General features: G+C 36.7%; 2 protein-coding genes across 2 annotated transcripts in view; both read left to right on the forward strand.

Moving 5' to 3' along the window:
• Positions 1-7,891: 7,891 nt before the first annotated feature.
• On the forward strand, positions 7,892-8,650 carry LOC142319863 (uncharacterized). Its single transcript, XM_075357536.1, has one exon. It carries the CDS (start codon positions 7,892-7,894, stop codon positions 8,648-8,650), a length of 759 nt encoding a protein of 252 aa, XP_075213651.1.
• Positions 8,651-20,601: 11,951 nt separating this feature from the next.
• LOC142320643 (alpha-tocopherol transfer protein-like) overlaps positions 20,602-26,743 on the forward strand; it is a 58,312-nt gene continuing 52,170 nt past the window's right edge. The window contains exon 1 of the mRNA XM_075358672.1: positions 20,602-20,742. The gene's annotated coding sequence lies outside the window, so the exon portion shown is untranslated. The remainder of the gene's footprint in view (positions 20,743-26,743) is intronic.

A 26,743-nucleotide genomic window follows, 5' to 3' on the forward strand; every position in this document is an offset into this window, starting at 1 on the left:
GTATTTGAATTAATCTATATCATTTCCTATCAGTAAGGCTGAATAAAAAAATGTGTTATAATACTGATCTTTTATTTCAAAATGTGTATTTTGCAATCTGTTAAACTAGGGAACAATAACAACCCCCCCTCCCATTTCACAATGTGAAGAGGATGAGGTGTAAATATTTAAAAAAATCAGATATGTTTAAGAAATTAAATTGTTTCTAATAACAGTTGCTGACATCTGAATAATCTGTTTTTAAAGAAATCAGTATTTGTTTTTTTTACATATGAAAAACGAATCTCTCAAATATAACCAAAAAGATCTTATTTTTATTTTGCTCGATGAAATGATTAATTTCTACCTTTCACTAAAATAAAGACCTGTAATAAAAAAATGTTATCCGCATTTGATTTTACTTACCCCATTGAGTTGTTTTTATTTTATCATATCTATTTCTTAATTTTTTTCAAAAATAAATAGTACCTGTAGTAACAATCTGCAGTGATAGCAACTCCTGGTTTATTGTTGTAGAGAGGAATTGTAAATTTAAGTGTACTTGGAATCATACCAGGAACTTTTACCACTGTCGGATAAAATTGAATAGGGCAAGCCTGTCCTGAAATATTGAAAAAAAAACTGTTTGAATTTTACAATACAATTTAATTGTATACTGAAATATTAAACAATTCTGTTGTTCTATCTAGAATAATCTATGATAAACAACAATCATTTAAATCAAATGAAATATCACTGAATTCAATTATTAACTCGGATACTTCCTTTGAAATTATTTGCTCTGTCATTTAGCAAAAACCCCCACAATATACTATTATTATTATTATACTATATTCTATATAGAATATAAGATAAAAAACTTGGTCTCTTAGATCTCATAAGCATAATTGTAGTAGGTTGGTGACCTGACAGGACTACAAAAACAGCATAGACTGTTTTTTTGCTACAATCTTTTTTCTCAAGAATAAGATACTTCCCATGTTTGGCTTAGTAGGCAAAATTAATAGTAAAATGGTGTTTCCAACTGTCTTTTTTATTAGGAATATAGGTAAATGTACAAGCCTACATCATTTTTTTGGAGTAATTAATCAATTAGTTTGATGCTATTCTCTCTTTTGTTTTGTTCTTTGCTGATTTTAAAACTGTAACTAACTATGTTGCTTTTTTAGAAAATTTAACAAATTACATCCTCAATTATCTGTTTTATACATTTTAGTCAGACTTCCTCTATGGCCTTTATCTTCTACATTTCCCTGTATTGCTAAATTAACTAATAGGCCAACCAACCATCCTTGGTTGACTCCACAAGACTTTGCTGTAAACGTCTCTCTTCTCCGATTCCCTCTTCATAAATCCACCAAAATAAAGTGAATATTCAGCTCTTACCAGTCTGTTAACCAGTGGGAATGGTTGTAAAATGGCCATCATTATTCTCAAAGTAAGCAAGTCTAATTATCTCATTTTGTAACATTTTTTCTGTGAAACAATGCCTGGTACATACTACCTCAACTCAGTGTGAGAAATAAAATAAATAAAAATCTCATGAAATAGTTAGAATCCATTTGTAGTTAAAATACAATAGTGAACCAGAAGAAAGAATTAATGTCATCACTTATAAAAAATTGATGGATTCAAATTCACAACAAAACAAAGTTCAAATACGCTACGGTTCGCTACGTTGAATGATTGCAGAAGAGAAGATATGCTTGGGATAAAGCAGGTTCTCGTTCCATTTATGACAGGTGTACAAAAAAATACCAGGTTTACCAGCTTTGTAGCCTGGAGGTAAAGGACACCACAGCCATTTTTGTTGAAAATGGGTTTCAATGATTCATATAGTATTTTTGGCACTCTTTCCAGAGGTATACAACACTATTTCCAGTTAAGTATAATAAATGAGATTGTTACTTTCAAAATGACTAAAAGTACAAATTTTATTGAGGTAAACACGAAGTGCAGATATCATACCTCTTAGAAAAATTAGTCTAATTACATCATGTGCACATGGTGTTTTATACCTCTAATTTGTATCCATAATTTTGATGTGGCTAGTGTGATATGAGTCACAAGGTGACATATGATAGAAGAATGAATTTTATAACACACAATATTGTTGTATTTCAAAATATTTTAAAATCATATTAAAGTAATTAATTTTAAGTCAACTATAATGGTATTCATTTCATAATAGAGCCTATCTTTTTTTTTTTTTTTTTCTTAAACACCCCCAACATCCCCGGCCTCCGCCGTTAGGCTATGCGCAGGAATGTCGGAGTGTCGTGGCAGTCGACTGCCCCCCTGTCTTGCCTTTTCTTTGGCGTCCCATCGGGGTCCTCTCAGTTTCATCAAGATGCAGCAGCCCTCCCTTCTGGACGACCACTACATCCCTCCACTTAGAGGCTACCCTTCCCGTCCCTACACTAGGTTGCCGGCTACGCATTGCGCGAAGCCGGCAAACCGCCGCGTCCCCCTCTCACACCTGAGGGTCCCAAATGCATCATCGGAGCATCCCAACTGACCTTCATTCTTGCATATGAAGGAGCCAAAGCGTCCTCTGCATCCAGGCTGCCTCCCTGGCCCTGCACGGCGACCACGATTCGCCCCCTGTATTTTATTTATTTATTTATTTTTCCTCCCTTCAGTTGCAGCCCATCACGTTGGCGTCTGAACTTATTCCTCCTTCCGCAATCCGCGGGCACATTCGCTGTGAGTGCCCTCGTAACCGTTAGAAGGAACACAATCAATAAAAAAAAATAATACCACAATCATACAATACAAGGAAAATACATAATAAATGAAACCCACTTCATGTTGTCTCTTCGGCGATGTCACCTCTAGCCGTGGCCCTCCTGCACACGGTCGAAGCGATCGTGCTTGTCATCTCGAGCCGGCCGTAGAGTACCAACCACAGTGACAATGGAGACAATGAATTCACAATACAATACAACACAAAAATAATATATATAGTAGAAGAAACACACAGTATACTTGCTAGGGACATTGCTGCTTACCCGCGCCTAGAAGTCTTCTCCCCACTCTCTTCCATGTACCTCCTTCGTCTTCAGGATGCTAGCCACCATGCTCTGTACCGCATCCCATTCTCTCTTCCCTTTCAGCATGTGAGCTACAGTTGTTTCTGGAGTGAGGCCATCTGTGCCATGCCTACGCCGGACCACAGCCCACCTTTCGCACTCGTAAAAGGTGTGCTCCGGCGTGTCATCCTGACCGCAGTAGAAGCACCTCGGTGAGCGTCTTCTCTTGAACCGATGTAGGTAGACCCCGAACTCCCCGTGTCCAGACAGGAACTGCGTGAGGAAGTAATCTACCTCCCCATGCCTCCGCCTGACCCACGGTCCCAAGTCCGGGATCAGTCTCCTGGTCCATGCCCCAGCCGTAGCCGTTCTCCACATCTCCTGCCAGTTGACCATCAGCTGCCTCCCGGCTTCCGCCTTCGGCGTTCCTTCGTATGTGGAGACCAGCTGCGTGGCCCGCAGCTCGATGGGAGGCACCCCTGCGATGACTGCCACTGCGCATCCAGATACCGTGCGGTACGCCGATGTTATGCGTATCGCCGCTCTTCTGGTAAGGGAGGCTAGCATCCGTACGTTCTTCTTTCTCGAAAGTGCGTCCTTCCAGGCCGGGACCGCGTACAGCAAGACGGAGGAAACCACTGAAAGGATCAGCCGTCGCTTGCTCGCCCGTGGTCCGCTCTTGTTGCCCATTAGTTTTTGTAGAGCGTCTTGTATCTTCTCGGCCCTCTTAGTGACCTCTCTGAGGTGGGTGTTAGACAGCCCATTCTTGTCAATCCACACGCCCAGGTACTTAGCGCAACCGGACGTGTGGACCCGTACGTCGTCTACCATGAAGGACATTCCTCTCAGTCTTCTTCTGCCGGTGATCGGGACAGCTGCCGTCTTGTGCGGTGCCAGTCGTAGTCCTCTCTCCCCCAGCCATCTGCTGACGACTGCCACCGCCAAGTTTGCCTTATCTTCTACCTCCTCCTCCGTCCGTCCCGACACCATCAGCGCGAGGTCATCTGCGTACGCGACCGACTGGCATCCTTCCGGGAGTTCTTCCCGCAGAAGGCCGTCGTACGCGATGTTCCAAAGAAGAGGCCCAAGCACCGACCCCTGCGGAACGCCTCCAAACATGTTGAAGTCATCTTCTCCTTCCTCTGTGCGTACCCGCAGAGATCTCTCATGCAGATAGTCATTTATTACGGCGAGCAAGTAGCCGCTGATCCCTCTCTGCCGGAGTATTCCCATGATCACTCCCCATGGCACGCTGTTAAATGCATTCCTGATGTCTAGGAGAATGATCAATGGGATTTTCCTTCGTCGCCACGTGCCTGCCGACTGAACTCTGGCCCACTCTAGCACCCGTCGGACGGCGTCGACGGTCGATCTTCCCCGAACGAAGCCGTACTGGTCTGCGGAAAGACCTCCGCCCGCCTCAATCTCCGACCGCAGTCTTTCAGCGATCAGTCTCTCATACAGCTTTCCCATCGTGTTGATGAGGCAGATCGGCCGGTATTTCCTGGTTTCTTCGGCTCCCGGTTTCGGGAGGAGGACCAACCTGGCCTCCTTCCAACAGCCGGGAAAACTCCCCGTGGACAATGCCCCACTGAACATGTCTAACACCGTCCACGGGTGCCTATCCACCAACACCTTCACGATGGACCCAGGGATGTTGTCTGGGCCCGGGCTCTTCCGCAGGCTCATCTTCTTGGACGCCCACTGTAGTTCTTCTACAGTGAAGCGCCTTTGTTGATCACCAGCTATCGGTTCCCATTCCTCCTCTTCGACGTGGAAGAGCTCCGTTATCGCTGTGAGAGACTGTTCCCTTGTCAATGGGGTCAGGCGCCTACCAAACTTCTTGGTGACGATCTGGTAGGCCCTGCCCCACGGATCTTGCTCCAGGTCTTCCACGAGGTGTTGCCACGCCTCTTGTTTGGCAGCCTTAATGGCTCTACAAAGGCTTCTTCGTGCCGCGTGGAACACCTCCGTTTCCTCCTGTAGGCGCTCAGAGTCCCTCCGTCGTGCGCGCTGCATCCTCCGCCTTGCTGTTTTGGTTTCACTACGCAGTCTCGCAATGTCCCTGTTCCACCAGTAAACATTCTTTACGCGTCTTCCAGGCTGTGGCCGCTGTTTCACACATTCCCCCTGTAGGATGGCCATGAATTCCTCGGGGGTGTGAACACGCCTACGGGTCACCTCTGCCGCCGTCCTATCCGCTACCGTCGCAGCCTGCTGTTCCGACGGCCTCCAGATAGGGTCCTGTTCCTCTAGACCCCTTCCGCCTCCTTGTATTTCAAAAATTATGGCCTTGTGTTCGCTGGCAAAATCATCTTCTACTACCTGCCAGCCCACTATCCTTCTTGCCACCCTATCTGAGGCCGCTGTCAGATCCAACACCGATCCATCACCCCTTGCGTCGTATGTAGGCACCCTAGGCGTGTTCATGACCACCAGTCCCGCGGCCCCAAGCATTGTAGCTAGGGTGTAGCCTCTCCGCGTGGACCGGCACCCTCCGAGTTCAGTGCATTCGGAGTTGAAGTCCCCGGTCAAAAGTACCGGGAACCCAGCCCTTCGTATGCATTCCTCCAGGTTTCCGATGAATTCTTCATGTCGATCCATTCCGCTGTTGGGAGAGATGTACCCATTGATCACCGTGAGTTGATGGATGTCTACAGCCACGAACCCTCTACCTCTAACTACCTTCGTGACTGCAAACCTGCCGGTGACATTCCGTATAGCAGCATCGCCATCCTGGTCAACATACCAGTGGCCTAGTTAACCAGTCGCTGATTAGGTTCCACGACCAGCAGTAGGTCGTATCCTCCAACCAGCGCTGCCGCCCATGCCAAGTCATGGGCAGCCACGGCTCTGTTTACGTTGAGCTGTAAACACTTCATTTCCGAACGTGTTTACAGTCCCTGCTACCCAGTCTATGCCCAATCACTCCACAACCCACGCATTTGGTGGGTTCCCGGCACTCTGCCCTCTTGTGCCCCGTCGCCCCGCAATTGTAACAACAATATTGCCTATCTAAACTTTCTAACATTCACAATTCTAATAATTTTATAGAAGTTTTTTCTAAATAAACATTTCACTATTATTATTTTTTTTTTTTTGAGGTTTTTAGGGGCATCGACTACTTTGGTCATTAGCCCCATCAGACTTCAAAAAAATAAAAATAAAAAAAAAGGTTCAATGATTCACATTCTTATGAATCAAAAAATGTTCAAAAAATTTACGTTCTTCTAACTTCGAATCTAGAATATTACTTTCTAGGCTTTCCTTTCGGCCATCCTTTCTTGCACCGTTTCTCCATTCTTCTGACGGCCTCAACCTCTGATGACAGCGTATCTGATGCCTCAGACATGGCATCGTCTTCCTCTCTTTCGGATGCCAGTGACGTTCTGCGGCTGACGTCAGTTGATGAAAGTTTCATCGGTGCTGTTAGCATCTTTGCTAGGGAATCTAAACTAAAAAGCTATGCACTCTCCGCGGCGGATGAGCTGGACTCTATCTCTACTGCAGTACTGGGTCCAGCTGAAATAGATGCTCTCACCGAAGCTGATCTTTGCGCTTTTGCAGGCTGTATTGGTACAGGTTTTATATTCTGTACGTCTGGTGGTTTCTCAATAATAACTTGCACCTCCATTTCCGTAGATTCAGATTTTCTTGTCACAATTTCTTTAAGCTTGTGACTAGACGACGGAGTGATCAGTTTCTCTTTGCTAGATAAGTCAAGATATTTTTATTCTTACTTCAGTTGGAGGCTTAGTAATCGCAGGTTTAGCTGGTGATTTAATCTGTGCTGGTGCGTCTCTGATGTCAACGGCGTCAGTCCGGGGATGAGCCTTTTGAACAATTACTTTTGAACAATTTTACTTTTCTTGAACAATTGTGATGCCCTTTACAGTTAACGCAGGTTGGAGGGTCTTTACATGGGTCCCCCTCATGTGTTTTCTCTCCACATATGCATATTTCCTGCGCTTCACATCTAGCTGCTGTGTGTCCGAATCGTTGACACTTAAAACATCTCATCGGCTGCGGAATAAATGCTCGTCCATCAAGCCGATGGATGTCAGCTCGTACCTTTCCAGGAAGATTCGGCCTATTAAATGTTAAAACATGCGAGGCCGAAGGAACAACTTCACCATTTCTTCGCATGGTTAGTCTGCGACACTGAGTCACTCCCTCACTCGACATTTCTTGTACAGCTGGAAAATCCTATTCTGATTTACTTAAAACAATGAAGTCTGCAGTAAGTAGCGAAGATGCAAAAGAGGTCATCTCCTTACGTAAGGGCAGGAATGAAGAACTCCACGTGAGAATTCAGGGAGAGCAGAAAGCTGCAGAGTGTACAAGTAACCTACGAGATAAGGCGGCAGATCTGCATGTTGACCTGCGTACAAGAGCGGGAAGGCGCACAATAGTTCATATCAGGGATGTAGAATATGACACCACTGAGACAGAAATCTTTGCTGCAATTACTGCAAGAGTAGGTACTGACATCACATATCGTCAATTAGAAAAGGGTACGCCGAGACCCAAAATGTTAGTTATCACCTCGTATAGGGCTGCCTGTAAGCTGGTGGAACAAAGGTTGAGGATTGGCTGAGTAAATTGTCGAGCATATATTCGGGAATCAGGGGAAAAGTGCTTCAGATGCTGGAATACTGGACATCGTAAACATGAGTGCAAGGGCACTGACAGAATGGATCTCTGCTTCAATTGTGGAGGGAGAGACCACAAGATTGCTGAATGCCGGAAGCATAGTAGCTGCCTGGATTGTGGGAGCCAAGAACACCGCACCGGAGGCTGGGGGTGCTCAAAACACTTAAATGCTTAGGGTGATAATGGTTAACGCAAACAGAAGCACCATGTCTCATGATTTGGTTAGTGAACTGGTCATAGAGCAAAGGGCTGATTTACTGATAATCACGGAGCCGAACAAGTACATTGCTGCTAGATCAGGCCGGATGGTGGATACAAATGGTGACGTGGCAATTATGGATGTAAGTGGCAGGATAGCATGGAGATTGACGTCCAGATCTGGAGGCATGTTGGCGGTGGAGTCGGATTCAACACTAGCGATTGGTGCCTATGTGTCTCCAAACTGTGACATACATGAATTTACTAGAAGAATAGACATAATACAAGGAGTAGTATATAACGCTAGGAAGAAAGTCATTATTCTAGGTGATTTCAATAGTAAAGCGATTGCAGCAGGGAACGCATACACCAATCGCAGAGGTGAGATCCTTACGGATATGATGGGGGTAGTTAGCTGCCATTGTGTAAATGATGGCACTCCTACATATGAGGCGAGAGGACACTTGTCAGTCTTGGACTTAGCAATCATAGACGATAGATGGAGTAGAGAATACTGGGACTGGCGAGTGTTACCACATGATGTGGCGAGTGACCATCATGCCACTATGATTACCATAAAAGGCTCAGACTATGTGACTAGAGAGAAAATGCCCTATAGTAGTTTTACAACGGAACAGATCGAGATCATAATCGATAGAATGGTCGAAAGGATTATCAACATAGAGAATCTGACACCAGTTGCCCTGACTAACGTTATAAGACAAGAAATGGGCAGAGTAGCTCACAGAAGAGCTAATAGACACTAAGTGTATTGGTAGAATATGGAGATTGAAACACTGAGAGGGCTTCTACAATCACGCAGAAGAAGGAAGCAGAGACTCAGAATGCGAGGCGGACAGGAGTAGAGTTGCTATTCCCCGGTAGAGTAGAAACTGCAGGAAATGTTATAGATTGCGAACCCAGACGCTTCACGTTCTCTGAATTGCACTTGGCTGTAGCACAACTGGGTAATAGGAAGAGCCCGGGTCCAGACGGAATTCCAGCGGCACTCCTTAAAGGGCTGATAAAGAGAACTCCTTATGAAATGCTTGATGTTGCTAGCCATGGATTAGAAAACAAGACATTTCCAGGAATCTGGAAGGAATCTAGGGTGGTGTTCCTCCCAAAAGGCACAAATGACAATGGAGAACCTTTATACAGACCATTGAGTCTTTTAAATACCATGGTGAAGGTAGTGGAGAAGATGCTCGCTGGCCGAATCTTTAAGGAACTTGAGGAAGGAATAGGCATTAGTGGAAATCAGATTGGATTCATGAAGGGTCATTCGACGATACAGGCGGCGACAAAAGGGATCGACTGGGCTAAGGATACTAGGAGCGGCACATGGAGAACGAGGCGTATTCCCCTATTCATAGCTTTAGATGTAAAAAATGCATTCGTTTCTATCAAGTGGGAATCAATAAATAGGGCATTAGTGGAAAAAGGTATCAGTCCTTAATTAAGAAGGCAGATAGGGGAATACCTCTCAAATAGAGAATGCTTGGTGGAGACGCAGAGTGAGTGCCTACGTTTCAATATTTATGGCGGTGTGCCACAGGGGTCTGTACTGGGACCCTTACTCTGGATACTGGCCTTCGATGAGATATTAAGACTAGACTATCAGTATGGGGTACAAGTAATTGCCTATGCCAATGACCTGGCAATACTCATCAAGGGTAAAACAACTGTCGATGTACAAGAGAGTGCTAACAACACGTTACGGACGATAGATAATTGGTTGAAAGAGAGGGGACTCCAGCTGGCAATAGAGAAATGTAAATATATTATGTTCACAGGGAAGAGGATTTTAGACCGTCCGGCCATCCAAATTGGAAACCAACAAATAACAGAGGTCGAAAAGATTAAATACCTGGGTGTGACTTATGAGAGGAATTGCCGGTTCACCCAGCATATAATAGACATATGTGCCAGAGGTGAACAGATGACTAAGAATTTGAATATAATAATGTCTTCGCAGAGAGCTCCAAGACCCTCTAAGCGAAGGGCGATAGCGCCCACAGTGACATTCATGATGTTATATGCAGTACCAGTGTGGTGGCACTCAGTCAGGATTAAAAGAAATTTGAACAGACTGGTTAGTACTCATAGGAGGCTGTTGCTGGGGGTTGTTTCAGCTTACAGGACGGTCTCCTATGAGGCGTTGTGCGTGTTGTCTGGGGTGCCACCAATAGACTTAATGGCCCTAAATAGAGTCGAGAGGGCGCAAGGCCTCGAAGCAAATGAAGCAAAATTTAGACTTAGACTTAGACATAGATGGCAGGAGGATGGACCAGCCAGATGCACGAAGGAGCTGATTCCAGATCTAGCAGAAGAAGGTTACGGAATTTATAGTAGCAGTATTAACAGAGAAGGATATAGATGAAAGGCGACTAGGTTACTAGTGTAGAATAGGATAGGGTGGACAGCCTCAGTGGTGAGAGACGGCACGCTGAGGTGTGTCGTTCTCAATGATCCACTGAGGACTCCAAGGGTTTAGGTAGGTCCTGATGAAGAAGAAGAGTAAGAAAAGACGCGGTGCCACGTTACGGCTATTCGAGGTTTCCAAATGGGCAAACAGAAAATCACTCAAAAGAGCTGAACCAGTGAGCCGGTAGGCGGAGAGGCTCGTTTGAGTTTACCAGACACTCCCCTGGGTGGCGCAATACCAACCAGTCGGACCGGCCCAGGGGAGTAGAGTGGAAAAAAAAAAAAAAAAAAAAAGAGAAATTACAAATTGTGCTGCTGGTCCCGTTAAAGAAATCCGAAAGACTTTTAATTGATTGCACGTCGAAACTATCAACGACGTGCAAAGCCAGAAAGTCCAGGCGTTGAAGAAGATGGGTGAATTTGCGGTTTTTGTTCAACCGCATAGCACACTAAACTCATCCAGAGGAGTTGTTTGTCGCGATCTTCTTAATTGTACAGAAGAAAAAATTGTAAAAGAAATGTCGAGTGAGGGAGTGACTCAGTGTCGCAGACTAACCATGCGAAGAAATGGTGAAGTTGTTCCTTCGGCCTCGCATGTTTTAACATTTAATAGGCCGAATCTTCCTGGAAAGGTACGAGCTGACATCCATCGGCTTGATGTACGAGCATTTATTCCGCAATTATTATTATTATTATTATTATTATTATTATTATTATTATTAGTAATAATATTTATTCTCTTGAATGGGATATATTTTGTTAAATGAAATTGAAAAATCAGCTTTTAAACAAAATATTAAATATATGCTCAGAATCATTGGTAAGTAAATAAAGAAATCAGAGGAAATTTTTTTATAGAAATTTCTATAAATATAGCATTTTCTACATAACATTTACATTATCCCTACTGTGGGTCACAGCTGGTTATAATATACATTCCTGCTTTAATGTAGGTAATTTTATCCTGGCAGTTGGGAAGAATCTTACTGTAAATGCTGTTCAATCTTATTCTTGTTTTTTGAAGGCTTTCAATATTTTGTATTTTGAAATTGTTCATTTTAATTAACAAACATGTTAAAATACTCAATTTTTTAGCTAGCTGCACAATTATCAAGGTTTTGGTTTATTGAAACTGTAATTGTGCAAAAACAGGTAAAAACGTTGCTGTAGAAAATTAATGTAAATGAACCATGTCCTTTATTTTCAAATGAACAAACCCATGAGGGAACCTCAGCTTCTCCCAGTTGCTCTCAAAATTTTAAGTTAGAGTCATAACTTACAGGTCTTTTCTAACATATAGAAGTTGACTTAGATTTGTTAGAAAATACTAATTAACAAACATTCAAGTGACTTTGACTTCAAGTGACTTTGAAAGGTATAAGTAAAACAGTTATTGAACACGAAGGTAAAAAATGACAGAGAAATATTGAACAAACTTGTAATATTAGTAAATATTAGTACTTATCTGGTGAAATCAATCAAATAAAAAGAGCAAAAATTTGTATGTGTTTTACCTATATTTTACACCGACATCCACAGATAAAGTGTACGAGTCATAAATTCTTGTTAAGAAGACCATAATGCTTATGGAAGCAGTAAATGTCCATGCAGTCAGAGAATGAAACAAGAAGAAATAATGAATTTTTACCAATACTGACACCTGGGGATTTTCGCTGATATTCAAAAAAGTATCTTTGCAAAATGGAATTATATGATTTCAAGAATCATTTCCATTTATTTACACGAAAGTTTTTAATAAGCAGCCAATAATCCTGTCATAATTGGTTCACATTTAAGTTCAGCAAGAAAATATTGAATTATTTTTATATATTAGAGATGTTGAAGGATTTCTCTCAGTTAATGAAAAAATTTGAGAAAAAACCATGTCAAGTTTCCAGATGTACTTGATGTCATTAGTCGATCTGAAATGGATATCACAATTAAAATACAAGGACCTGTTAATTCTACTTAAGTATTTACCATCAGTGTTATCTGTTTTATCGAAACATAAGTAACTGCAGTGAAGTAAATGATTTTCCTGAAGAAGAAAGTGATGAAGACTACAGGAAGTAATTATTTAATGAAAGATTTAGTTGAGAATATTCAATATTTTGTGAATTTTTATTGTACAATAGAAATGATATTTTTTAGTTCTTTGTAAATTTTTGTTGAGTGACCGTAGCAATATTATGTTGTGTTGTTACACTTCTTGGATGAGCAAAATAATTTTATAATAATAATTTTTTTTTTTTAAATTACCCTATTCTTTTAATTATAACAACCAGGAGGTTGTGTTGCATTAATGTTATCCATTTTTTTTTTTTTTTTTTTTTTTTTTTTAATATAAAAAAGATTTATAAATAAGCAATAGTAACTATTCAAGTAACCTAAATAAAGTATTTTAGTAGAAAAGGATATGATGGAAGATTGTGATGAAAAAGGAAATTAGTAAGTGAATTTCAAAAATTTCAAACTGCTCTATTATAAAATTAAAATAAAAATTAAGATGGTGTCCTTTACCTCTAGGCTACAGAGATATGAGGGTTATTTTTTTTTCAAGGTCCGATCGGTTGCTCTTGTCTAGGCCCCCGGGCTTGCCTGCATGCAAGAGCAGGGAGTCGGGGTGTCTACAATGATAGCATGGGGGACCCTCAAGGGTGGACTGTGGACGCGAGGCTATGGATATGCGCAATGCTTGCTTGTGGCCAAGTAGGTCAGGACCGGAAAGGGCAGCCTTCCTGCCAAGGAGCTTTTTGGCCGTCCTGAATAGGTGGTCAGGTTGCTCTTATAACGCTGGGAGGACCCCGATGGGTTACGTCCAGGAGAAATAATAACTACAGAGTTGTAATTCTATGATCCATTGATGTCTTATGGTTTCCTGCTGAATTTTTTACTTTAAAATCTGAATAAGCAGTTTCAATTAAAATCAAAAATTTAATAATACAAAGATTTAAGAGGATACTGAAAGGACTACATACACTGATTTGGAGTGATGAATTATACATATTCATTTGTCCAGGGAATATTTTACTATTAAACAGATTTAAAAGTTATCATTGATACATAAGTGGTCAAAAGGTGCTGTTATCACATTTGGAACTATTGCTGTCTGATTTTGCATTACTATTATCCTTTAGAAGCCAGAGTTAGCATAAAACTTTTAAACCTACAAAGATACATAACACTGAGCCTTTGTAAACAAATCTATATTTAAAAAATAAATTTTTAGATGTGAACAAATGTTTTTAGATGTGAACAAATGTTTTTAGATGTCGACAAGTATTTTTTCCTTTATCGCATTCTTCCTGAGTTTCTCTTCATTATGTCTCAACATGGCACAATAATTACTTGAAATACTGATGATTATGGATGATGTACACAAGTAGAAATGATAGAATGATAAAAAATAACAATTTTCAGAAAATTTTACATCCTTTTAATTCAATTTGAGTAAGCGATTTCTAACAATAAGAGACTACCTACCTCCACAATTCTTAGAAAATAACGTTTTTTATTAAAATACTGTAGATAAACACTAAAATGTTTAGATAGTTATAAAATATGACAAAACGCAGTTTTACTTTGGGAATCATCTGTTAACTGAATGATATTTTCTATTTCTTTCTATTCATTGCAGATCGTTTAATCTAAACATCCTCCACCCTCATTTAACTTGTTTTATATTTTCCAATCTTTGCCTTCCTCTACAGTTTTTACCTACTACACTTCCTTTTATTACCAAGCTAACTAAATCTGGATGTTTCAATAGGTTACAGTTCCCACCAGTGTAGTTCACCTCTTTACAAGATTCTTCTGCAAGTTTTTACTTCTACTCATGTTTAAAGTTCATTTAAAAGTTTACTTGCCCACCTAATGTATGAGATCCTTCTGAAATCCCACCTTTCCAAAAGCCTTTATTTTTTCTTTCTTTTTTCCTGTTCATGTTTTTCTTCTACAAAGTGTTACACCCAACAGAAATATTTTTTTAAATTACTTATTCTTAAGCTCACCTTACAAGTCTGTTTTTGAAACCATACTCTTTCTGAAACCAAAGCTGCCTTAATTCATAAAATATCACTATATCATTATCCTAAGGACCATTTATAGGACCTTAAACGATGTTAGTATTTTTTATGCATATTACATTAAACTAATAGTGCAATTGACCTAATATTTATATGCCTCTATTTGTTTGGAAGAGTACTCTTTTTATTTCATCTCCATGACAGATCTCCATCATTGGTTGTTTGGATAAAGGTATGGGCCATGTGTGTATCAGTACAATCTCCACTGCCAATTGGACTAATAATCAACGGCATCCTTGTTACCACACAAATTGATGTGGCAGACACATTTGGTTGCTCATTTGTATCAGTTTCACTGATTAACTTCATCCTACTGTCCTGAGTTTATTGCAGGTATTGTCCTGTTTATTATCCTGAGTTTTATTAAGCATTGCATGTAAAAAGTGCTGCCTTTTATTATCAAAGATTTGCAAAATGAGTTAATAATAACCTTTTCTCTTTATGAGCTGAAGTATTGAAAAATTCTCATGACACTTACCCCTGGAAATATCAGGTTCAGTATACTATCTTGCTTGCCAAATAGTGCATTACGACATCTTTTGTCTATTTACAATAGAATATTTTCTGACCTGGCTGTTGTTTTCAGATTCCTGGTCAGAAGTATTGGTCATCTCTGTACTGAAACCTGATAAAGATAAATCACGCCGTTCCAGTTATCGTCTTATATTTTTGACCAGTACCCTGTGCAAGTTGATGGAACTTATGATAAACTATTGTTTAGTGTGATACCTTGAGAGAAACACCCTATTTGCCCTCAAACAATGCAGTTTCCACCAAGATAGATCGGCTACAGATCATGTTCTTGCCCTTGAAACTGTTATTTAAATTGCCTTCCTACTTTGCCAACACCTGGTTGCAGTATATTTTAATATTCAAAAGGTGTACGATACAGCTTCTAGGAGGCAAGGAATCCTAAATAAACTGCATGAATGGGGTATACAAGGAAATCTCCTTGCATTTATTAGGGGTTTCCTCAGCATTGTCTTTTTGAGTTCAAGTTGGAACAACAATATCTGGAAGTTACACATTAGAAAACTGAATACCACAGGGAAGTGTCCTAAGCATTACCTTATTTGCCATAGCCATAAATAGTATAACAAACTGCATGCAAAAACCTGTTGTGTTTTTACTTTTTGAAAATTTCTCAATTTACATAATATCTAGAACTTTAGCTACTAGCAAGAGGCTGCTACAAAATACAATAACCCATTTAGAATTGTGGTGTAAAATGACTGGATTCACGTTTTCTCTGGAGAAAACAAAATGCATCTGTTTTTCATGCTTGAGGGAAGATAATGACCCTCAAGTGTTTTTACTTGGTGAACCAGCTGAAGCATGCACACAGGAATGTGGTTTGACCGACTAATGTGGATAACATATTTAAAGGAACTGAAGGTAAAATTTTGGAAATGTTGAACATGCTGAGAGTTTTATCAAATACTCAATGGGGAGTTGATTGAATATGCATGTTGCACTTCTACCAAACTCTAGTGCGTTACTGCTTGGATTACGACTGTGTGGCTTATTCATCCACTTGGATCTCTGCTCTTAGAATGTTAGATTCTGTATGTTATTCAATTTATCCATTTTGCTTCAGGTGCTTTTCGTTCAAGCCCTGTGGTAAGTTTGCTGGTGGAGAGAGGAGAGTATTCCAATAGACAGAATCAAATGATCTGCACATACATAGCTTGTATTAAAGCACAACAAAATCGTGCAACATTTGATATGCAGTGTTCTCTAACCAGCATCTGATTCAATATGAACAGCTGAGATCTACTACTCCACTTTTTTCTCAGCTATTTTTCCTCCCACTTTTTCTTAGCTCTAATTATACAATTACCTCCAGTTGTTACTGTTGCTCCATGTTATTAGTTTCCTTGGCAGTCTTCTCTTGTTAATTACTGCTTTGATCTCTGTCAATATAATAAAAACACTAATCTGGTTATCGTGCAAACTGAATTTTATAATATTATAAACAGCATGAATCCTGATATTACAGTTTATTTACGGCTCTAGAAACGTTAATACAGTTGATTGTGGTTTTGTGGTTAGCAACAGAACATACATGTTTGTCCTTCCTAGCATCACCAGTATTTTCATTGTAGAACTGTATGCCATTAATAAGGCCTTACTTATGGTTTGCCCAAAATTTCAACTTGGCCGTGTTTCCTCAGCTCTATGAATGCCTTACAGGCAATTAGTAGTGACAATATTGTCACTACTAATTGCCTGGTGACATATACTGCAGAGACCCTGTTTGTGAGATTCAGTATGTTATTTTGAAAATAACCCGACATAATACAACAGTGAACTTCTGCTGGATCCTAGCCATACAGGAATTTCAGGCAATGAGCATACAGATAGTACGGCAAAAGAGACTTGTTTTCAGCCTCCTTTTACTAATTGTTTTGCTTCTAATGACTGTCTGTTTCTAGAAGAGGGTAGTTCATCATGAGTGGGAAAGTGAATGGGATGCCACCATGAACAATAAATTTCGCCCAATTAAGAACACTGTCTCACCGTGAAGCTCCTCATGCAGAAATAACCATTGAAAGGAGGTTATATGCCATTTGCATATAGGGCACACTAGGCCCACTATGGATATCTGATGATCCAAATAGACGCACCCCTTTGTGTTCGCTTTGACTGTCAACTAATGTGCACCACAACCTAGTGGATTTTATCTGTTATGCGGCATTGCATCACAATTTTAACTAGGCGCTAACATGTGAACTATTCTAGGGGATAATGAAACGAAGTTATCTTATGTTTTACGATCACTGAGGGCCATGTGTTTATATTCAAATATTTAAATTACTGTGTTTCAGCTATTCATGCCATTTGCCTTAAAAGCAGATGGTAATTTTATTATCTTATTATCTTTAGCATATGCTACAGATTTTTCCACTTTAAGGTGGATTTTAATTGTTTTTAAAGATGTTTTTAATTAATTTTTAATTGTGAATTCCTGAAAAACAAAAAAAAAATTCATGGCGAGAGGTAATGTCTCATCTTTTCATCCACAGGTCCTGGTTTCGAATTCTGGTCAGACATAGCATTTTTCATGCACTAAATAATTCGATTTCCATATCCCATGCACAGCTTCAAGCCTATGTGGTGATTTCATTAAAAAAATTCTAAGGATATTTCTCCAGTCTCATAAATTTTACATACTAATTTGTAAAACATTATTTACTCCTACTTCTTCCAGACAGCACAGTGATTCAAATAGCTCACTATCAATTCCTATCCCCTTATTCTTTTCAAGTCTTTCAGAATTTAAATTATACTTGTAATACAGATTCTTTGAGCTTATATCTATGTTAGATATTTCTGAAAATTGGCTGGACCTATTCCATTTAAAATATATCTCATCCCCTACTACAGTTTTATTCTTGCTTTCCTACTGCAGGTAAAGTGTGTGCTCAAAACTTGTTTCCAGTCTATCTAGACGTTCCACTGAACGAATCAGTCTGATTTTTTTTATTCTGCTTGGAATGGCCAGCAGATATGTCATCAAGCATCGATGGACCTTCAAAGTAATTTTCCTGTGAATAATAATCTCAGAAAATCCTCATTTAAGGAATAAATTATAATTAATTGAGGATTTCTCAAGTTGGAGGAGGCTCAAATTTGGGGTTCGATGACGCTGAATGACATATCTGTGTGTTATTTTGAGCAAAACAGAAAAAAAAATCAGCCCAATCCATCCAATAGAATGCCCACACAGACTGGAAATAGGTTTCAGCCAATTTTTCTAATATACAAGATATAATTACAGGAAAGATAATTAAAAAGGATACCTTTCCCAAAATTATTTTTTTTTTACCACATTAATTACTCCTTAAATCAGTCTTTTTTTGTTAATAACTCTTTCTATAAATTTCTTTTATGTTGATACAATTTTTTGCATTATCATCTTTAAAAGTTCATTTCAAAATTTACTTACCTGTGATCTGGCAGAATTAATGTCCTCTCAATGATATGTTTTGCAATAGATAATTTTAGTTTCAAAATCTCTGCTCAACCTTTATAATAATCTACAAGATATCTTCCTTATCTTTTCATCTCACCTATGTGTATCTTATTCTTTTGTGATTTCTAAAGAAGTTGTTTACAATCACTAATTCAGTAAAAATTAGTATTATCATTAGTTTAATACAAAATTCTAACACGCAAGTTTATCTTTTATTTCTTTTACCTAGCCTCCACTCTCTACTGCTTTTCCTTCTTATTCTTTTTCTGTTATGGTAATCCAGTCTCCCATTACTATCAAGCTATCATCTCCTTTCCCCTGTCATCCCTTTTTTGCTGAAGAGAGTGGTATTTAAATCTGTATCGTTGTCAGGTTAGGGTTTGCATTTATCGTGAATACTGTTAACCTTTTCACTATAATGTTTATAATATTATATTCTTTGGGGAATATCTCTACTGGTTTGGTAGAAGGATGTTCCAGAATTGCATATATTGTGGGCTGTAGGACACCTCCTACCATACCCTCTTTGAATGTCTTTGGTGGGATGGGGCCAAGTTAAAATGTAATCTCGGATGGATGACATCTGAAACCACTGTCTCATACATGTTAAAGGGTTTAAGGGAATGGCTAAACATGTAGAAGCTGATTGCAGACATCCTAAACAGGAAAGAAAAGGATTACAAAGAACGGGGAGCAGACTAAAGCCTGAGTGAAGGACATGGGAGGAAAGGACAGCCCCTGCTGAGCTGTCATTCATCCATGCTTGCACGAGTGGGTGACAGTGAGGAGGCACGGGAACTCCTGAACCCCTGAGTCAAAAAAAATTGGAAAAAAGTCCCAGCAGATGGGGCAGGGTCCCGGGAATGGCATAGCTGAGCCCAGTTACTCCCCTCTGAAGTTAGAGGCAGACAAATTAAAATAAGAAGATCCAGAACTGGTGGGCCAACCTGCCATGCTGAACCTACTGCTGACTGGTGGGGGAAGGCCCGTCGGCTGAGTCATGCTTGACTGCATATCTGGTTAATGGGTGTCGGGGAAAAAAAAGGAAAATATTATATTCTTTGCCTTGTGTTTCCGTTCATTATTTCTCCAACTTCTGCATTTCCATTTTCTATTTTTATTTTGTGTTAATTATTTTTAATTTCCTGATAAAAAATATTATTCATCTTTCTATTTCACCTCACTAACTCCAGATTTTTAAATTGTTAAGCACATAGAATAAGAAAATGATGTTGACCCCTAGATTTTAAATTTTGTCAATCTTACATTTATACGTTATAGACTAGTCTACCCGATACGCAGATCATTCGGTATTTCACAGTTTCTGAATTCCCCCTCCATAATTCATGTAAAACATAAAAATACGTTTTATATTTGCAAGTACATATTACGTCAATTGTTCAAGGCTATTTTAAATGATGTTAGCTCATAACCGCTCTATAAATAATAAAGAATATTTTGATTGATAGATAGATAAAAAAAATAGGTTTTTGTTAAGTGAGAGACTTGCAGATCCTCTTGACAGCTAGTTTCACAATTCACATTTACCAAACGAAGTAGTTTAAAGTTTCTGAACTCGTAATATCAAAAAAAAGTATACACTTTATAGAATGTTATGTTTTTCCAAGAGATTTAATTTATTAGATTACTTTTATGGCATATTAATATTCCAATCTATTTTTACGTCAAGTGGCTGAAGTCTACTTGTTAAGATCATTGTTATAACTTATTAAGGATCTACTGTTATTTAAAAAATAAAAGTTGTCATTTCTTCGGAAGACATAAATGTTTAGTATTATTTCACATGTGATTTTGCTGTGTAATTAAAAAAGTATTTAATTCTATTTACTGAAATAAAAGTTCAGAAATTCTTGTTTCTTTTTGGGTTTTTTTCAGCTGGAAAATTTTGAATTCTTTGTACGTAATCTAGATAAATCTTTTTTTACATTAGAATTTGCCACATCGCTAAAATATAGAAAATAATTAAATTTATGCGATTACAACGATTATATTACTCGTTTAGGTTATTCTATTAATTAAAATTCAAGCAGAGCTGACATTTTTTAATTTTCAACTTTAATTTATTTTTATTTGATAAGAATAAAACTTCAAAAAAGTCTTGTCAATTCGGAGTAGTGGCGGGTTAAATAAAGAGGGCGTTGTCCCACTACTCGGTAGCGAGGCACGGCAAAATCGATCGTTGTTTAGTTACTAACGTGTTGGTAGTTGAGCTGCTGGCGCCTCTTCTGTGCGGCAGGCCTAGTATTGGATTGGTGTAGTAAGTCGATAAGACATCAAAATAGCGGTGCGATAGGCTGCACGTGTCGCGGCTGACACTTGTTTCAGAAATGGCCGACCGGAGGAGGCTCGGGTACAATTACTTATTAAAATTAATTTATGAAACATTTAATTAAGTCAATTAACCTTAACTTAGCAATTACAAATAACTCGCTTCTGATTAACAGTATTTTACTGCATGCATGCTTCGTTTAACTCGCCACTCTTTTCTACCTCTTTATGTTTATTATATTATGAGGAACGTTCATTCAGTTTTGATTTTTAATTTATTTAAAAATTTTATCATTAGTGTAAAGTAATATGCACCTATTCAAATATTTTTAACATTTTATTATTTATTGCAGATATATTTTTATTTAACAATTCTCTTTTCAAATTAAAATTCTCAACTATTTATTTCATTGCTTGTGCATAATGAAAATTTATTATATTAATGAAATTAATAAAACACCCTCTAAAATCATTGAAAAAATGTCAATCTTATATTAGCTCTTGCTTGTATTAGGCTTTTAGGTCACATGTAAGTTGACGAGAATAGTTCTTTGGTACAAACTTTAGAAAGGGTTATGATGTGCAATAAAAAAATTCTCTCTTTTTTTAATTATAAAGAAAACTTTGTACCATTAAAGTATTATTTATCAAAGTACATCTATCTGTTCATAAAAATCATTACAAAAAAACGTTATCTACCCATTCATCTGACACAGGTTAGGTTCATACGATATATGTAATTTTTTTATTATGATTAATTTAATTTCACGATATATACTAACTTCAGGTAAATATTCCAACAAAATTACTGGTAAATTGGCATTGTTATTTTGATACCTAGAATTAAAAAAAAAAAGAAAAAATACAATGATATAATAAAGCGAAGAAAAATATCAATTTTTATTTACGTATATTTCAAATTCTAAACTTGGTACACATAATTTAAATAAAATAAAATGTTGGTATTTTTTGAAATTGATGTAACGTTTTAGGTTAGAACTAAATTAGAAAGAAAAATTTAATTTATTAGCTATAGAAGATTCTCGACATTACCACAACAAACAAATACAATGCACTAGATTATTTATTAAGATAAACTGAACTTTACCATGTTTTTTTATGTTTTTACTAACAATCGAAGTATATATGGTTGTTAGATTACTGCGATATAGATTTGTATTATTTTTTACGAATTACAACGCGTTATGTGTATGTTAATTAGTATAACAAAACTGTTGATTGTAGACGTCCTGACATAAGATTTTTTCTCAGTGAAATTGTATTCCTAGGAACAACAAGCATCGCATGCGAGCTAGGGCTTTCTAGTGAAATTGAAAAAATAAAGTGGTTTCCCATTTCCTTCTTCACTAAGAGCGTCTTATACCATTCACCCCTACAAACATTCCTTACATACACCAGAATTTTGCTTCACTCTGATCATAACAGGAGCTGGCTATATTGCGAACTTCATTACTCTCAAAGAAAGCAGCTGATTAGTGCCGCTTGAACCAAAGACGATTTACATGCAGCCTTAAAAAGACGGGACAAATAACGCAAAGTAAGAAATTATAATGTACCCCCTTTTACGAATTGCGGTATGAGTGGATAGATAAAATAATGATGTTAAATATTATACAAATAATAAAGAAATCATTATTTGGCTAATATTATAGAATTGGATAATTTCACGACTTTTGATATGTAACACAGTTAATTAATCAATTTTTCAAAAATAAAACCTGTGGTATTTTTCTATGGAGATACGCAAATGTACCTCTTTATAACTTGTACAAATATTAGAATTATGTGTAAAATAAGTGCAGATGTTTTAATAGAGTAATACATATAAACCTCAAAAGTTATTTTTTAATACTACATTACTTATTTGTAGATATATGCATAACGTATAACCTAATACAATTATTTTTAAAAAAATGTTTAACACACACACATATATATATAGGTATGTGTGTACGCATGCATCTGTATGTGTAGGTAGGTAGATATCCTTTATATAAATATATTTCACTAACCAAAAAAAAGTAATAATTCTATTGTCTGCAAGCCTGGTTTTAATGATCAATTTATATCAAGCCAGGAGGTGCATTTAGCTATGAAAGGTTTTATTTTTGTGATAAATATATAACTAATCAGTAATTTGTGCTTCTGAAATAGAAATGAAAAAATGAATAATCTAATCCATAAACGTTTTGAGTTATACACATTTTCCTGTAATTGTTAAATGTAACATTTTTTTAAAATTTAAATTATATAAAAGTCTATTGTGTTTTATGTATTTACAGTTTGACTGAAAAGAGGAAAACTTTGATAGGGAAGAACAATTCATCTTTTTATCGTTAAATTTATACATGTTTTTTTTTTTTTTTTAAATTAAAAATACTATTAATAAAACGTTTTAAAATACTATCTACTTTGCTAATAAGATTTAAGAATAAACTATTTTTTTCTTAACCACGAGATCCGGTTGCTATGTAATTTTCCAACTATCAAACTTTATAACACAGATTGGAGATTGGAGATTGGATTTAGCTACTCTGAAAGTTTTTACTAAAAAAAATAAGTAATTTCTCTTATAGTGAAACAGAATTCGAGTTGTTAGAATTTATTTGCTTATAACTTATTGAAATTCATTATTCTTATTGGACTTATTTTTCATCAAATTACTCATTCATTTATACTTGGGTATAAATAAACAATCATTTCAAAAAAATAGAAACATAAGAAAGGTTTTTTTTTTAATATATATTTTCTAACAACTTGGAACGAAATTGTTCGTTTGCGGTTATTTGTTTAATATATATACATCTTGTGAACGATTCTTAATCAACGCCCAGCAAAATCCTCTGAAGATAAATTCATGAAAATTTGTATAAATGTTCTTCTTACGGTCTAAGTGCACACTAAGGAAGGGTTTTTTTAATTCCGTTTTTAAAGGGTTAAAATGGAGTAACAATGAAATTTACTATTTTTTTAATTTTCGGTAAAAAAAGAAGACATCAACTTTATTTTTCGAGTGTGTAATCTTTTTATGAATATGTAAAAACCAATTTCAAAATTTTTTTGAAATTCCATTTTAAGGTGTTAAAATGGGGTAACATTAAATTTTACTATTTTTTTGAATTTCTCTGTAACAAATAAAGGTATCAGTCTAATGTATCAGTCTAAGGTATCAGTCTTTAGTGGCTAATATTCATGTGAATATCTAAAAGCCAATTTATACATTTTTGAAATTCGACCTGAAGGGATGAAGAAAGGTGAAATAATTTCGAACAATGATTGCAAATTTTCTCCGTTTCCGACTATTCTAAACGAGATATTCACTCAGTTTTAACTTACAAATACTCTTCGGATAAAGGTAATCAACTTAAAAGCGACCCCATCACTTAGTCTATAAATAATAGTTTATTGGCAAATACTTGCATAATAATTTACAGAAGGTGTCGAAAATTATGGCCATCCACGTTTATGCACTTGCCAAACATTTGACCGCGTTCCTGGTTACTATTGTTAGCTTAGTTCTAATATTAAAGTATTGCAAACTTGATTAAAAAAATATATTTATTCATTTATGACTGGTGTCGAACTGAAATCTTCCTTTTATTTAAAAGGAATAAAATAAGCAACTTAAAGGCATCCGATTTTATTTCTGTTTCGCAACTTTTTGTGCTATCTCAATGCTTCAACATTTTTTTCCTCTAATACATCCGTTTTACCAAATATTTATGGGTCCATCTTATGGCTGGATACCCTGCCATTTGCCAGGCCTAGATCAGAAAGGGTTTTATGCCCTGAACGGGAAGTTTCTTAAATAAGAGACGGATCCAATTGTATGTTATACGCTGGGAAGTTTTGACACAAAAGAGACGTTACGTTTTTTGCACCTACAATATACTTTATTTCTTTAATTATTATTGAATTTTTGTTATGTTTTTAAACAAATTGTTTGTGTAAATTAATTTTAAAACAAGTTTAATACTGCTTTTGTAAGTCAAACACTAAAGTTCTGAATTTTATTTTTATAATAAGATAATCTAATTCTTTTATAAAACAATAACAAAAATCTGATGTGGACACTACATGACTTTCTTGTACACTTATTAATTTACACAGTTTTTTAAAATGAAACGTACATAAAATTTTATTTCATTAATAACAACTTTGATATTGTTTCATAATTCTTTTTTTTTGTTATTATTGAATTATTATTTACCGTAACATTTGTTTTACAATCAGAGGTTAATAATTATTAACAAATCAATATAATTAAATTTTAAAAAAAGTTAAAAAAAAAAAGGAGATGAAGTCTGATTCAAACCGAAGCCTTCCCCTTACACCATAACATCCAGATATTACATTAATTAAAATTTCATTTGGCTATAACTCTGGAACCAATGAAAATAAGTACCAGTTATGATATGTCGCTGAAAATCTCTCAATGAGGGATTATTACTGCAGTTAAGAAAAAGTTAATTAAAAAATTATTACTGCAGTTGAAAAAATCCATTTTTTTTAATTTTGGACTTTTTGAACCCTTTTGGTTCAGTCGACTGCAATCAAAAGGAGAGGTGCACAACTAGATGCTACAACAATCCTAAATCGAAAATTTCAACACCCTACGGATAATCGTTTTTGAGTTATAGGAGATACGTACGTACAGAAGTCACGCCGAAACTAATCAAAATGGATATTTCCGTTGAAATCTGAAACCCGACATTTTTCACCATCAAATACTTCCTTTACCTTGTACAAGGAAGAAAAAACTGGTTACCAAAAAATATTCTAATCATGTTAGTACATTTTTACTTTCTTGTAGGAACTAAATATGAATACCAAAATTTTTCGCCATCAACTATTTCCTTTAGATCGTACAAGGCATGCTACTCGGTATTTTATATCGCTCCTGCTTCGTCCATCTTTAGTAATTCTACTTCCCAAATAACAAATTCTTCTACCTCCATAATCTTTCCACTTCCTATTTTTACAGTCAGTGGTCCATCTTCATTATTTCTACTACATTTCATTGCTTTCGTTTTGTTCTTGTTTACTTTCGTGCGGTAGTTCTTGCGTAGGACTTCATCCATACCGTTCATTGTTTCTTGCTAAGAGACAGAAATCTCATATTTTGCTTATGCTTTATTTTTACAGATAACGATTACATTTCTTTAATTATTTACAACCATCTTTGTGTGAATTATGCTTTGAAGTTTAAATTCCCTTTCATATGTAGTAATTATTGAAAATTTTATTTGTTGTATGTTTAATCTAAATTAATTTTCTATTTTATAGACCTCAGTTTAAATTTATTAATTTCTTTTCATATTCATAACTGTAATTTTGTAGTTTCGAATATGTTTATTATTTACTATTATTTAAATTTGGTTGGTATACTAAATTTTATTATTTTTATTAATATTATTATTATTCGTAAGTGATTAGAACATATATTAATAAGTTTACTGAACCGACAACTTATTTGACTCAACGATGTGTAATGATTAATCAGATTTAGATTATAAATACTGATAACCCTACGTAAAAAAAGAGAAAAAATAAATAAATTCATTTTTATTATTTATTATAAATGACATGATCTAATAGGTTATGAAATATATATATATATTTTTTTTTTTTCTTTCCTGGTATCATAGTTAGGACTATGCTGTTAGAAGGAAAGTATGGTAATCAGTATAATAAAATGGGATATGGGATTTTTGCATTTCTCCACGTTTCATTATCCAGAAACCAAAAAAGAACAAAAAAAAAGATGGTAACGTTCATATGAACGTACGTGTAATGGTGTGTTTGAAGCTTCATAACTTTAGACTGGATAAACCGATTTTGGTGAAATTTTGTGCAAATATTCGTGTATAAGGAGTTAATCTGTTGATAAAATATTGTGTTCAATATCTCCAAGAGTGGGTATGAGAGTTTGTTGGTCAATATTCTTAAAATTGTGTGTAACGCTACTTTATATTAAACTCAGTACATGCATGTATGCTTATCTTACTGTTACTTTTTTAAATTTTCCCCCAAAATTACCCTCCCCAGAAATCTAAAGAAGC

The sequence above is a fragment of the Lycorma delicatula genome, chromosome 2 (genome assembly GCF_047948215.1).
Source record: "Lycorma delicatula isolate Av1 chromosome 2, ASM4794821v1, whole genome shotgun sequence".
Lineage (NCBI taxonomy): Eukaryota > Metazoa > Arthropoda > Insecta > Hemiptera > Fulgoridae > Lycorma > Lycorma delicatula.